The sequence below is a fragment of the Mustela nivalis genome (assembly GCF_964662115.1).
Source record: "Mustela nivalis genome assembly, chromosome: 7".
In the NCBI taxonomy this organism is placed as follows: domain Eukaryota; kingdom Metazoa; phylum Chordata; class Mammalia; order Carnivora; family Mustelidae; genus Mustela; species Mustela nivalis.
This window is the reverse complement of record NC_139026.1, coordinates 29351115-29367418: the sequence shown is the minus strand read 5'-3', so window position 1 is coordinate 29367418 and position 16304 is coordinate 29351115. Positions and strand designations below refer to the sequence as shown.

The window sequence follows — 16304 nt, the reverse complement described above, 5'->3', positions numbered from 1 at the left end:
TTACAACCTACATGCATCCTTCTCCCCAGCCTCCAGTTCCCACCTAAGACCTGGCACAATCCTTTCTGAGAAATGAATGAACAAAGTCTGTTGAGCCTTCTCCTGACAGGCCAAACCACACTAACACAACAAGATTCACTGCCCCGAGCTCAGCTCTTACAGAAATCCAACTCGTCCATCGTTCGTTCTTAGAGGGATTTTCTATTCCTTCCCAAGATTCACTTGTCTGGGGTCTGCTGAGCTATGGCCAGAGAGTAAATGATTCCACATGCATAGGACTTTTTGTTCCTTATAACAAGCACGGTTGGACACAGTCTTCGTGTACCGTCTACTAGGTACTCCAGATTCTTTGTGCTGGGTATATAAGAAGCAGAGTTTATCAAGTAAATTCTACTTATTGTGGCCAGATTCAAATCTCCTACCCTGGTGTGAGAAATATTTTGGCACCAGGAGGGAAAGACAAAAACTTTTAGTGCACTCTGATTGTTTTCCATTTAAAATTCACTGCCTAGATTCTCATAAAATCTATTCTTTCTCGTGTTTAGGGAAAAAAAACTTGACTAAAAATACTATAGGGAAAATTGTATAAGTTAATGGCTGGATACAACATCTAGAACATTTACATGAAGTAAGCTGTGATGGGAAGCTAATGGAAGAGCTTAACTGCATAGACACACGACAGGTAGAAACACTGTTGTTGCCAAGAGAACGGCCTAGGAGTGCCGAAGTGAACACTAAAAATAAGCAAAACACAGTCTGAGATATAAACTCCACGAATGTCAATTCCCTTGACTTATAAATACATAAAAATAGTCAAAAGCACATAGTAGCACAAATAAAAAGATATTAACACTTGATTAAAATATTATTAGTATACCTTAGAGATAACTATTGCTCTCTGAATAACAAGTTTTAAGTACACTTAAGGGAAGAGATCATTTATTTTGAAATTAAAACAATTTTCCCCCCAATTCTGTTTGGTAAACCTACTAGTATACTCAACTTGAAAAATGGTGATGAATTTTTTAAAGAAATAATCTTATTTGTGTGCAATTGTTCATGTCCTCTAGTTGTAGGCCAGAAAGTAATTGCTTTTCTAGAGGTGAGAGAAAAGGATGTGCCTCTCTGGTACATCAGTGTCCAAAATGTAAACAGGCATAGTTCTATGCATTCATACTTCACAGAACACATAAGTATAGAAGTGATTTCTTGAAAAAGAAAGAACAACTTTTAAAATAGCATTAACATCTTGAATTTTTTTCAGTAATTTTACTGTGTACAGAATTATACAGAAAGTACACCGAATTTTCTAAAAGTACAAATCTGGGAGAGTACATTGCTTAGTCAAACTTTTCAGATTTTCAATTGGTTTTCCAAAGCACACAAATGTTTTCACTTTGTCTTAATAATGCATTTCCAGTTCTATTTAAGATGAGAAATTATTTTAGTTACCATTCTCAAATTTCATTGTTATTAATTCTTATCCTCAAAACGCATATTTCAGAATTGGAATAACATTCCTCAGCACGGTAATTTGCCTGATGCTAGATGTCATTTAGAATTAATTCATTTTACATAATAGTAATTATGCACAGAATGGACAAAGTGGGTACAGACCCATTTTACTGAACCTAAAGCTTCAAACAGAACTTGATCAAGTGAACTAGGAAATGTCTTTGGAAGTTCCCACCTATGGGGACAAGGTACAACATGGAAACACAGCTCTGTTACACAATGGCTCCCAAAGAGGGGATACCAGCGGAGGCCGAGGAGCAGTGAACATGGAAGGACTGGATCCCTTGGAATGGCAAGTACTTGGAATCTGAGCACTAGTAACAGCAAGAGGAAAAAAAGGTTGGAGGAGACTACCCGGGTTCTGCAAATGGATGTATATTTGCAAAAATGCCTCAAATCAATAGAAACAAACAAAGTATGAGTTCGGGTGAGCTTTCCAGCCTTGCCCACAAGATTTCCAGCCCAGCAAACTAAGCATACTTACCAAGAAAACATAGCTCTGTTTAAAAATAAAGGCAGTGGAAAACAGGATTCACTTCATAGAAATCACACATAACCAAATCTGATGGAAACCGAAGTTATCACCCACTCTACAAAGGAAATAAGACCTGCAACCGCCAGAACAAACAGCAATGACAGCACCAAAGAAAACGTACGCACTCACGATCCTTGCCACAAAGAGTATCCTTTCTTCAAAAGCAACGAACAAAAACAAACCAAAAAACAACAACAACAACAAAAAATATCCTAGTAGGATAAGGTTGGGCTCCTGGGGCGAGGAGCCAAAGAAAAGTAACGAAAAAGTCCTGTTAAGGAGGTTAAGCCATTCTATGGTTGGGAAAGAGACTTAAAGATCGGAGAGCTCAATAACTATTCTTTTTCTTTTCTTTTTTTTTAAAATATTTTATTTATTTATTTGATAGATAGAGACCACAAGTAGGCAGAGAGGCAGGCAGAGAGGGAGAGAGGAGGAAGCAGGCTCACCGCTGAGCAGAGAGCCTGATGCGGGGCTCGATCCCAGGACCTGAGCCGAAGGCAGAGGCTTTAATCCACTGAGCCACCCAGGTGCCCCTCAATAACTATTCTTACTAGGAAGCTGTATCCACACAGCTAGGTGGGAAGAACCTGTGACCAGCACACAACAGGGAATGCTTCCTGGACAGTCAGTCAGAGACAGTGCGTCTGCTACACAAAATTCTTCTCCGTCAGGATTCCAGTACTAAGTTAAGGATCTGTGCTTGTTAAAGCCTGGCATGTGCCGAGGATTTAAGTACTCGGCGAATAGGAATGGAGGATGTATGGAATCCCAAAGTAGGCTCCACAAGAATTACTTGTAAGCATTGACACTAGGGCCCATTTCTCCCTATGTTCCTAACCAAGTACTGGGATCCTCAAAACTTGTCCCCTTTTTCTCCCCAAACAAATACTTGTCAGGCTTTTTGGCTACTGTATTATACCATAGTGAAGAAATATTTACGGAGAATAAGCCCCGTTGATACTAAGGATGCTAAAACTAGGATTTAGAATGAATGTGATGTGGGTAGCTGAACTCTTTGGGGAGTGGTAGGGTGCAGGGGTGAGTGTGGGCTCAGAACTTAGTCCCACTCGAGCCCTTGCTTCTATTACTTCACATCTGGTGTGACTTTGGGTAAGTTACCTCAGCCTCTTTTTAAAAAAATATTTATTTATTTATTGGAGAAAGAGGAAGAGATCGAGTACATGAGTTTGTGAACAAGGGGAGGGCCGAAGAAGAAGGAGTGAGAAAATCTCAAGTAGACACCCTACTAAGCACAGAGCCTGATTTAGGGCTTGATCTCAAGACCCTAAGATCATGAACTGAGCCAAAATTAAGAGTCAGATGCTTAACTGACTGAACCACCCAGCTATCCCTTGGCAAACTTCCTTAACTAACTCTTTAGAGCTAATTTGTGGATAGAGTCTATGTGCATCCTTAGTAAGGAGATAACATGCTTAGTCGTGCATAAGAAATGGTGACTATTTTTGTGAATACCACAGGCATGTAAGGAGAATGCTCCTAAACTTGATTCAGTGAAACTTTAAAATACAGACCAAGAATACTATATTCCTAGATAAGCAAATAAGATGGTAAAGTTGGCAATTCTTCTCAAATTATTTTATAAATAAAATGCAACTCTCATCAACGTTCCAAAAGAATGTTTTTGGACAACTGACAAAATAATTCTGAAGTTCATATGGATAAATACTAGGTCAGAATATCCAAGAAACATTTGAAGGGAAAACGTGTGCACTGTATTTTAATGAAATATTTTGAAGTTACAATAATTAAGGTATGAAAATAGATCAAGAGCAATCAGATCAATAAGAAGACAAAATCCCCATAGACAAGTACATAAGGATTTAGTTTTAAGAAGGTTCAAATCAATGAGGAAAGAAACAATACAAATGGAGGATGACTTTGTTAACTATAAATATGCGATTTATAACACCAAAATTAATTCATCTAGAATTTCAGATTTAATTGCTAAAAATAAAACTTTAAGAGGCGCCTAATCAGTTCAGCATCTGACTACTGGTTTCAGCTCATGTCATGATCCCAGGGTCCTGGGATAGAGCCCAGCACCTTGGGCTCTGAGCTCAGTGGGGTATCTGCTGCCCCTCCAGCTCCTGCACACACTTATTCTCTCATTCCTTCGGCTTCTCCCTGCCCTCTTCTCTCTCAAATAAATTAAATTAAAAAAAAAAAACACTTAATAAGAGTAGCTAGGGATATATCTGGGAAGTAGGGAAGGACTTTCTTTGCAAAAACACTGAAGAAATCATAAAATTAAAATAGTGATACTTTTCAAGAAGTTAATGCAACTAAACCTATCAAAAATCAGAAAGAGAATTCAAGGAGAAATAGCAAAGAAAACTTTGTAGCACATGGCAAAGATGGTCAACCTTATCAGTTAAAATGGCTTAAGGATCAATTTTAAAATGAACAAAACAATAAGAAAAATGGGCAAACACACAAAAAAGCAATGCTGAGAAATAGGAATGAGCGGAAGTCATGAAAACAGTTTGAAGCACACAAGCCAGGAGACCACTGGCCCTCAGAAGTCTGGGTTCAGTCTGCAGGCTCTGCCTTCTGAACTCTTGAGGCTGGAGGGCGGGGCCTCTTCTCCACGCCTCTAGCATCTAACAGCAGCAACCTCTTCCTGGGAGACAATATTTTAAATGTTCACAACAGTTGTCTCCTGGTAACTTTTTGTTTCTTGTGTTTTCTCTCCTTGTTTTTCATTCTTTGTATAATTAGGAAAGTTACTGCTTTAAAAACATACACATGCACATTACAAAGTGGTTAAGAGCACACTGTAAATCTAGACAGAGTTCGAAATCCAGCTTTGTTACTTACTGGCTGGATGACCTTGGGTAAATTTCAAAAGCCCAGGTTAGTATCCAAGACATATAAGACGCTCAGAAAGAATTCCACTGAATGGAGACACATATTTGTGTCCCTTGATAAAATTAGAATCATATTGCTTGTGATATTCTTTTTTCACTTAATAAAAAGATAAACAAAAATCATATTTTAAAAAATAAAAATCATACCCCTAATAGACAAATAAGTGCTTTTTAACTTTCATTTTGAAATAATTTCAAGCTTATAAAAAAGTGGTAAGAATAATGAAAAGGGCTCTCTTATATCCTTCATGCAGATTCGTGTGCTGACATTTTGCCACATCTTCTATATCAGTATCTGTTTATCTAATTTTTTTTGGAATCTTTTGAGAAAAGCTATAGACACTATGCCTCTTTACCTTAATTACTATTGTGGGTATTTCCTAAGGACAAGACCATTCTCCCATACAACTACAGTATTATCATCAAAATCAGGAAATTTAGCATTGATATTATTATCTAATATTGATAGTACATTTTTGCCAACTGTCTTAATCATGTCCTAGGTAGCAATTTCCCCACTGACCCAGGATCAAATCTAGAATAACACACATTGTATTTAGTTGTTGTTAAATATGGTATGGCTACATAATATTCCATTCATGGATATACTATCCTTCTATTTAAGCCTCACTCCTCTCATAAAGGACATTTGATGTGTCCACCCTCTTGGTATTAAGAGTCATGCTGGAATAAACGTACTTGAATAGAAGTCTTTGTCAGTCTGTCTTATTATTTTTTAAAGATGATTTAGGATCTTTAGAATGATCATTCAGGATCCAACAGGAAAACAGAAACCACAAGAGTTATTTTAACAGAGAGAATTTAATATAGGGAGCTGGTTAAACAGGTTTGGAAGTCTGTAAAGGCTGAAAGGAAGCACAGAGGGAAGAAGAAATAGTAAATTCATGGAACAAGGACCTCAGTAGCGCTGGAGGAACAAAGGAAATGTGCTGGATTATTGGACCCTAGGCACTTAGAGGCCCCTGGCTGACTTGAGATGGTTTGTTCATAGGAGAGAAGAGGAATGTTCATTAAAAAGACATTCTGAAAAGGAAGAGGAAATGCCTGGCATTCCTTCTCCATCTCCTCTTCAACTTAGAACAAACAAGTTGACTTGTATGTGCTTTAGTAAAATAATCCAAACAAACACACGAAAAGTAAAAGAATTTTGTGACCATAAGCACTGAAACCTAGCAAAATTCTGCAATGATTTGGAAAGCAATTTAAAATGTACATGTAATATACAAACTGGGCTTTGTAGTGGCCATCATTATCTCACGCAAAGAGAAAACGCTATAGGAGTTAGTTTTTAAAAAAAAATCAAGTTACACTAAAACATTCTTCAACTGTAAAAATCCATTTGAAATGTAAATGATAGGAGTTGGTTGATTGGTTCAAAGCAACAGTTGTATCTGTGTTTGAGAATGCATGATTGTGCACACAGTATGTTACCTTCTACTGATGCCTACACTTCAGAAAGTAAAAGAAAGGAAATGAAAAGACACAGGAGGAACTAGAAAAGGACCAGCACTGGCCTTAATAGCCACGTCACTGATTGTAAGGTTTTTGGTTTTTTTTTTTAAGATTTTATTTATTTATTTGTCAGAGAGAGTGAGCACAGGCAGACAGAGAGGCGGACAGAGGCAGAGGGAGAAGCAGGCTCCCTACTGAGCAAGGAGCCTGGTGTGGGACTTGATCCCAGGGACTCGATCCCAGGACCCTGGGATCATGACCTGAGCCGAAGGCAGCCGCTTAACCAACTGAGCCACCCAGGCATCCCAGTTGTAAGGGTTTTAATTTCTTTAAAGTCCTAACATGTTTTACCAATCCTGATTTCATAAAGTACAATGAAATGACTGAAAATTCTATTAGCAGATTATTGATTACTTTCAGCAAGTAATTAACTGTCAAGTGTCTAAATAGAAGGGCAAAGCCAACTAGCTTTCCCGTGTATGCAGCACCAAATAACTCAAAACCAGATAGGTAGGGATGGACAGAACAATGAGTTCACGATTTTCCACAAAATTCTGAGAGACCCGCATGTGGTGTTTAGCTCCACAGTGAACCATCCTCTGGGTCAGCCACAGGAAGCTCATTCCAGGCTGACAGTCCAAGAGACAGGCACTTTTCAGAGCGCTACTGGAGTAATTTCCTGTGTGAAAAGCTCACTGCTGTTCTTGCATTCCTCAGGGTGCATTTCTTCTCATCTCAGAGGATGTTGCTCTTCCACAGGAAGAGGAAGGAACCAGTTGTTACTGGATGTGTGGGCGGAGAGAGCTGTGGGGCATTTTCAGCATGCCTCAGGCTCAGCTGTGGGAACTGGGGGTGCAGCTGAGATTCCCAGGCCCGGGACCCCGGGTAGTACTGGAGCAGTTAGGGGTCACGGCTTAGACAATATCTCAGGGAGCTGGAAGGCAGAAATAATACCTGGAACTTCAACACCTCCAGTTCCCAGCAACATGCTAATTTTCTAAAGGAAATTGTAAAAAAAGTACCCTGTTGGGCTGCCAGAAAGCATATTTTATAAAATCTTTTTGGAGAGCCTCTCCTTTTTTTTTCTTTCTTCTTTTGTACATTTTATAGAGAAGAATTTAAGTCTTAAATCATTTTTGTTGAAATGTAATTTGTGTAACTTTTTTTTGGTGAAAGGAAACATTAATGTAAGCTTTCTTTCTCTGTGACCTTGAAACTGTGAATAAAACTCAAAAATTAATATATGTTTCAATATAGCTAAGTCAAACCTTGGAACTTAAAATCATTATGATTTTTTATTAAAAATATATTTTATTTGAAGGAAAAAAGAAAGCCTCTGATCTACACTATTAATCTCTTTTTCTAGCTGTACTATCTTGGTAAACTTGACAGATTATCAGATCTGTGTCATCTAAAAATAAAAGAAAAAAGAAAGAAAAAGAAAAAAGTCATGTTCCTTTAACAGACTAAAAAGTTAAAAAGTTTTAGTTGGATTTTTTTTTCCTTTTTACAATCCAAAAACACATTTTTTTTTAAAGGTCAGCTATCACATCCACAACTGTTGGTAGTTTTCTAACATATGGGTCACGATATACTTCAAAAGCAAAGACACAACTAACTTGGAAGTAGTCTCTTTCTATCTCTAATATTTTCTTTCCTATCTCTAAAATAACTTGTATCTGAAAAAAAAAAATGTGCTGTTTTCGTCTAAATGGTAATAGTTCTGGGAAAACGTTTTTCTTCATTACTTCCATTGATTATCATGTATATCTTCTTTTTAAAACGTCTGACAATTTAATTACTTCATTTCTTACAATTTCGAAGGACAATGTTTTAAAATTACTTCTCAGCCCAGATGAGAATTCCTCTTTTATTCCTACTAAGCATTTCAAGAGTTACATTTAACTTTTGGAGTTCCTGATTTAAAAAAAAAAAAAAAATTACTGTGTCCTACTTAACAGGCTCATTATTGTTTGAAATGAAGACTAAAAGTCTTTTAATAAAAGGTGGACAAAATGTGGAAGGTACCAGCTAGTGAGTGCGGATATAGATTCTACAAATATCTATGTTCATTTCCCTTCAAATGCTTAGACCAAGGGTCAGGAGAAAGATAGCACAGGGCCACTGAACCAATATCTATAGATGCGGTTCACATGTCTGTTTCCTTAAAGCTTAGTAAACAGCAACAAAGTTACAAACATACCTAGTTTCAGAAATCATATGCACTAAACTTACAAATTAAATGCTATGTTAAAAAATACTGCAAAGTTTAAAAACTTCAAAAAGAATCTCCCCTACCTCCAAATTTGGAGGTGGTTTATATACATAAATCCAGCAATGTTAGCATATAGGAAAATAGTGAAAGCAGGAGGATTGTGCAACCTGATTTTTACTTATTTTCCTGGAAAAGTAAATGGGGAATCTGAGGACAATAAATTGCATATTACCATTTTACACTTTTAAAGTTATAAATTTTAGTTTTGAGACATTTAGGTTTGCATACACTGTGTTCTTTTGAGTAAGTCTTTCCAAATCTTTGCTTACATAAGCAGTTAGGAACTGGAATAATTGAACTAGTTACACAATGTTGTTCAGTAACCAGGACAAATTGTTGCCACAACATCCATGGAAATATTCCCTCTGTATCTGCGAGTTTACTCTTTGTATGTCCATACATTTTATCAATGCATTAATATTTTTCAGAGAGCATACACCATATGGCTATCTCCATGGAAGCGTGCAACATTTTTCTTCCTAAAAATACGCTGAGACAAAAAAAGTCTTTCCAACAGGGAAACGAGTGCACTTTGCTGAAAGAACACCCATCTCAATGATGTCTAGGAGGGAGGAGTGTTTTACCACTGTGCTTCCCTAAGTCACAGCAACAGCAGAGTATCAGATTCAACTGTTCTGATAGCTTTCCTGAGCCTAAAAAAGGATGTGGTAAAGCCACAGTTCTTTCAGCAATCCCGCTGGTAAAATGACGCAGAGCCAGGAGATAATCTCAGCTATCCTGAGGTTACTCAAGGCTCCACCTTCCTATCCCTGGGGAAAGGAGGTAGGGAATCCCACAGCTGACATCCAACCTGTCAGGAAATCCTCTTGGCTCTGCCTTCAAAACACATCCAGAATCAGATCACTTACACCACCTCCTCCGCTACCACTGTGGGTCAAGGAACTCTGCACGGCCATCTGACTATTCAGTAGCTTCCTAATTAGCCAGTCGGCTTGCTTCTCTCCACCACCACCCCCGGGGCCGGTTCTCAACACAGTCATAGCTGCACTGAACCTACTAAAACCCAAGTCAAACAAGTTCCGCCTCTGAAGGAAAGCCTCTGCTGGCTCCTCTCTCACTCCCAATCTGCCCTTCCAGCACTGCTCCCACTTGCGGGGGGTACCTGCCCAGATATCCACATGGCTTGTCCCCTTCACTTCTCACATGTCCCTTCTCGTGTGAGTCTCATCCTGGCCGTACCTAAAGCACATCCCTCCTCCTGTCTGCCTTCAGCGCTTTCTATACCTTTGCGTTCTCGGGGCGGGGGGCTCTATATATGCTACGCCCTACCATACTGTACGGTCTATCTTTTAATCTGTGAATTGCCTGTCTTCCCCACTACTCGGGGGCAGGCTACTCGGGGGCTGGTGTTTTTGTTTCATTCCCTTTTTCTAAAATCAAGAACAATGAATGACACAGAACAGTTACTCAACAATATGGATTAAGAGACATATATGTTGTGGGTAGGCATGTTCTTGGCATTCTGCCACATCTGCTACCCACTGAGTCAAGCAACTTAAAGATCCCAAACTAGACTGATGCACTTTGATTGCTGTGGTATGTATTTTCAATTACTTCTGAGACATCTACCTACACCTTGCTCTTTCCCCAATTGGAATGTCCCCATTAAAATCCTATCCAATTCTGGTCAGGTCAAGAACTTGTCAAAAGATTCCTTCCAGAGAAATTCTCTAGTTTCCTCCAGCCCATTAATGATATTTTCTGAGTACTTCCATCAATAAACTTTCGTGACAATCACATACACTTGGTATCTACTATACTCCAAGTGTCGCTTATTTCTTAAACTCTTATTACTTAAAGATTTTATTTATTTATTTGACAGACAGAGATCACAAGTAGGCAGAGAGGCAGGCAGAGTGAGAGGAGGAAGCAGGCTCCTTGCTGAGCAGAGAGCCCCACACGGGGCTCCATCCCAGGACCCTGGGATCATGACCTGAGTCGAAGGCAGAGGCTTTAACCCACTGAGCCACCCAGGGGCCCCTAAACTCTTATTTCTGTTGGGCTAGATTCTAAGTTTCTTGAAGTCAGCTCACTGAGCATCTCATATTCTGTCTTCATGTACTATAATCTTATATATTTTGACTGATGGAGCAACAAAAGACTGTAAACCCATGATTTTTTTCCTATAATATAATTGCAAATTCTCATTTATTGTAAAGAACTAATCTGACCTGAAACACTGTCCCCAATTCTAAAGAAAGACACCCACATTATGTTCATAGTCTACACAGTTGCCAGAATGAAGATGAGAACACTGTTTTGGTTCTCTCTCAGTGAAGAGTCCATGTTTTGACAATCAGTCGGAGGAAACACTGGCAAGATTATCAACCTCATTTTGTTCATTTGTAGGACAAATAATAATAAAATTAATACATCAAAACGTAGGCATACAGTTGACCTAGAATAAAATATTTTAATAATCCTAGAATATTTTAAAATAAATTTTGTTTATAGTCAGTATTGTTTTAAAAAAAGACTTTGTTAGGATACAGAAGAGAAATTCCTATCTTGCCTGCCTTTTATAGGAGAGAGGTGAGAATACGGGAGGGTCTGGAACATCCCATAGGGCCACATCCAATGTCAGTGCTAATGCTAAATGCTGCTCTACAACCATGATGTTAAAATGGTTGGTCCAGTTCTAACTGAATAAATGAAAATATTAAAAGACCCAATGGAATCCCGGAAAACCCTCAAAAAATCAGTACATAATGAGTAAGAATGCAATCAGAATGAAGATTTAGGGATTCGAGATCAACATTTAAAAAATTACATCTAAAAAGAAAAAAAAAAAGAAAAAGAAAAAAAATTACATCTATTTGACAACCAGTATGTCCCTTTACAAACTGTCCCCCCAATTCTGTTTTTGTTTGTTTGTTTATAGCAAAACTTCAAAAATGCAGACTGGTGGAGCCCCTGGATGGCTCAAGCAGTTAGGTGTCTGCCTTCTGCTCAAGTCCTAATGAGATGGAGCCCCACATCCAGTTCCCTGTCAGTGAGAGTCCACTTCTCCGTCTCCCTCTGCCCATCCCCCTCTGCTCCTGCGCCCTCTCTCTCACTTTCTTTCTCTCAAATAAATAAAATCTGAAAAAAAATGCATATTGGTTACGGCTTATTTTGATCCTGAAATATTATATCAGATGTCCTGCCTGCTTTTAGAGGCACAAGTACAAGCCGGGAAGATTCCAACTGTTATACTGTATGCCATGACTTGTAATAAGAAAGCATCAGAGCAGGGTGCCCTGGTGGCTCAGTGGGTTAAGCCTCTGCCTTTGGCTCAGGTCATGATCTCAGGGTCTTGGGATCAAGCCCTGCATCGAATCGGGCTCTCTGCTCAGCAAGGAGCCTGCTTCCTCCTCTCTCTCTACCTGCTGCTCTGCCTACTTGTGATCTCTTTCTCTGTGTCAAATAAATAAATAAAATCTTTAAGAAAAAAAAAAAGAAAGAAAGCATCAGAGCCCAGATACCAGTACTCAAATAAATAAAATCTTTAAGAAAAAAAAAAAAGAAAGAAAGCATCAGAGCCCAGATACCAGTACTCAAATAAATAAAATCTTTAAGAAAAAAAAAAAGAAAGAAAGCATCAGAGCCCAGATACCAGTACTCTCAGATCTATAAATCATTCTGAATGTAATATAAAATCAAGTCAAAGTAGGAATAAAAGGCAACTACTTCTATCGTAACAACCCTGGCTTTTGTCCTACTAGGAAATATGACAAATTAAGGCTTGAAGAGAAATCTTTTTTATGTCCCATCTTGATGAAATGAATTCCAAGGGAAATTTCTTCCAGTCTTCTATGAAAACCGAACAAATAAATCCCCCAGATAAAGAGTAACCACCACAATAAAAACCAAAACCACCTACTAATACTGTTTGGTTTTGTTTGTTTATTTGTTTGTTTGTTTTTGGCTTCTGGTATTTCTCTGGGTTTTAAAATTATAATCACATGCAAAGTTCAAATCACAAATACTCAACGCAGTTATGCTTCACGCCAGACTGGAAACAAATCTCCTTTACAGTTGTGCCTGGTTTGTTGTACAGAAGCAAAAGAAAAGTAGCGAAGGTACAGAGACTATAGAATAAGAATTACTTATCAGTAGATTAATGAGAAGATGAACATTTAAAGAGATTTCACTTTAGTTTTCTACCCAATTATCTACCAATGAGCTAAAAGGAAGATACATATATATATATGTATATTGAAAATTTAAAGGGAAAAGTTTTAGAGATATTCTTTATAAAAAAGATGCTTTATGAGCATATATTTATATCTTTAGAGAATGTCCTAGTAAAATAAATAAAAAAAATCAGGAATCCTTATAACTTGCCCTCAAGGCAACCAGCTATCTTCCAGATTATAAAAGAATCTACCTAGATGGGACTTCATTAGCCTAATCCTAAACTGGTTTATGGCGAATATATTTTTGTTTTCCTGTGTTTTTTTGGTCTGTTTTATTTTTATGAAGCATTAAGCACATAACTCAAAGTTACAGTAGAGACTTTTTTATAATAGTTACTACTGGGTTGAACCATAGGAAATCACTGACATTAGACTATTTTTGCCTACAAAATGGCAATTTCCTATAATCCAACTTTATATTATCCCTTATGTGGACATATTTGTACTCTTCAGTCTTATTAAAGGTTTACTAGCATAGCTGCAAATTATCATGTATTCATTACACAGAACTGTCCTCTCAGAATTTCACATACATTGCAGTCCCTGAGTTAGGCTACTATAACACGGACTAGTTGACTTGGGCACCTTTGGATCACCATCAAGGAATAGATACTCTGCTATCACTGGCTAGGTGGTAATTAGGCTACTTGCACAGCAAACTGTAAAAAAAAAAAAAAAAAGCTGGGTTATTCAGATCATGAGACTTTGCAAAACTTCAACGGAACCAGCAGGAAGCCTGAGTCTCAAAATGTAGACCAAATTTTGATGATCTAGGATAACTTCTAAGCCAGGAATACACAAATCTTGTAGAATAACAGCTTCATCAGAAGGCATCACCTCTCTTTTGGTCCTCTTACAGCAGAGGCAAAAACCTAACTCACTGGAATTTATGTTTTTCAAGTAAATCATTGACTATACATCTACTGACTACCTATTATAAGCCACCAACCCATGTGGCAACAATTAGATGTCCACTTAATTTTTAATGCCATAAGTAAGCTATTAATGCAGAAGTGCTAAGAGGAATATTTTATAAACATGAATACTACAAAAGACAGGACCACGGACCTGCCCGAGATTCCGTGACAATTCTACATGACAATCAGCCTGTTGGTTACCCTCCCTCCCCCAACCCAGAGGGATGTCTTTTTGTGAAACTTCTCCTGAGTGACCTATGAGTCTTCTCTGCCTCGGGTTAAGTACAGGTTTTTTGCTTGTTTGTTCTTCTTGCTTTTTAAAGATTTACTTATTTATTTGAGAGAGAGAAAAAGAGTGAGAGAGAGCATGAGGGAGAAGGTCAGAGGGAGAAGCAGACTCCCTGCGGATCTGGGAGCCTGATGTGGGACTTGATCCCAGGACTCTGGGATCATGACCTGAGCTGAAGGTAACCAACTGAGCCACCCAGGTGCCCCAAGAAGTACAGTTTTTTCTGGTACAGGATAGATTCAACGTGGACTACTCCCTCTACAGAATTCCTCTACCAAAAACACCATTCTTGAGATCTGCTGGAAAAGGTGTAATGTCATAATGTCAAGCATTTTTGTTTGTTTTTTGGCCACCCATTAACAATTTCTCCAAAATACTCAACTACACTGACACCATCACAGCAGTGTGACCACAGAGCGTGCATGCCGTTCCTCCCACTCATTCTTACGACTAGTTTTGCATTGACTAGCGGGAACTGATGGCAGTAATTATCTGCCTTGCAAAGGCCAACAGACTCAGACTGAAAGGCTGAAACTCTCAGTGTATGACTTTACACTGAGTAAGTAAATTATATGTATATAGTCATTATAAACAAAGTTTCAAGTACTAGAAATTCTTAATCCCCACATAAACCATCAAGAGGGATGGACAAAGAGAAAGGACCGCCCTTTTTATAGCTTCTCAGGAGAAAACTATAAGTGAGGTTAGCATCTCTGAAAGGCAATTAACAGAGAAGGAAATCTGTTCTGTGACAACAAAGTGAAATGTCACCTGGATGGCACTTTAATAGGGAATGAGACAGTGAGTACAGGTTAGACTGAGTTTAAGGTCATCAGAAGTGAAGGCTTTTCTGAGAAACTGGTGCTGCTCCCCCTTGTGGCTATGTGGGCACATTGTAAATATGAATCTGTACAAATTTTTTTTTTTTTAATACTAAAATGTTAGGCTATTTAGGCCACTTTTTATCTCCTCTCCTACACACTTTTTTCTTTTTTTTTTTTTTAAGATTCTATTTATTTATCTGACAGACAGAGATCACAAGTAGGCAGAGAGGCAGGCAGAGAGAGAGGAAGGGAAGCAGGCTCCCTGCTGACCGCTGAGCAGCGAGCCTGATGGGAGGCTCCATCCCAGGACCCTGGGATCATGACCTGAGCCAAAGGCAGGGGCTTAACCCACTGAGCCACCCAGGCACCCCTCCCACACACTTTTTAAGAAAAATGTATTTTGCCAAATAATTTAATACCACTTAAATGTTAAAGAAAACTTACTGTGGTAGAATCAAAAGAAAGGACATCCACAACAGGGGGAGAAGTCTGCAAATCAATTACCTCAAGCTTTGGATTAATCTGTGTATATAGATAAGAAAAGTTAACATTAGTTTTTTCTACCATAAGAAACTGGATGCTATTTGTAACAACCTAGAGGGTATTTCCTAATATTCTAAAGTTGAATATATTGCCATATTTATGAATATGGATGTAGACATTTTAAACATAATATTAGCCTATCAAATCTATCAATGTATAAAAACAGATCATTAGGACCAAGCTGAATTTATTCCAGGGATAAAAAGTTGATTTTACATTTGAAAATCAATATAATTCACCTTTATAAAGGAATTTTTTAAATAAAATAAAATGACCCACCTCCAGAGATGCAGAAAAAAGTCCTAGCCAGTTCATTAAAACAAGAAAAGGAATAAAAGGTGATAAGATGTAAGAATTAGAACAGAAGAAATAAAATTGTCATTCATATGTAATTATCTATGGATTAATTCCAAGGGAATCTACAGTTAATCATTAGGACTAACAAGAGAGTTCATGAGATCCAAAATCCATACACAAAATCAAATTCACGTCTATACTTCAACACACAGAAAATGTAAATTTGAAAAAAACATCATTTATGGGGCGCTCTGCTGGCTCAGTCAGTAGAGTATATGACTCTTGATCTCGGGGTGGTGAGTTCAAGTCCCATGTTGGGCATAGAGCTTACTTTAAAAACAGTAAGAAAAAATTTTTTAAAAAGAATAAAAAGACATCATTTACAACACTATAAAAATTTTAAATACATCACAATAAACATACAAAGATGTGTAAGATCTCATGGGAAAAATAATAAAACTAACACGATAGATATTTAAAAAGACTTGAATAAATAGAAGGCTATACCACCAAAAGCTCCGAAACGGCACCCTATGTACACGGGAA

General features: G+C 37.9%; 1 protein-coding gene across 5 annotated transcripts in view; it reads right to left on the bottom strand.

Moving 5' to 3' along the window:
* POC1B (POC1 centriolar protein B) overlaps window positions 1-16304 on the bottom strand; it is a 99472-nt gene that overhangs the window by 25328 nt on the left and 57840 nt on the right. For 3 of the 5 annotated variants that reach the window (XM_082739493.1, XM_082739490.1, XM_082739494.1), the window contains one exon: window positions 15363-15440. The exons of the other annotated variants lie outside the window; for them this stretch is intronic. In XM_082739493.1, the coding sequence (XP_082595619.1) occupies window positions 15363-15440 (78 nt within the window). The remainder of the gene's footprint in view (window positions 1-15362; window positions 15441-16304) is intronic. 5 annotated transcript variants of the gene reach the window in all.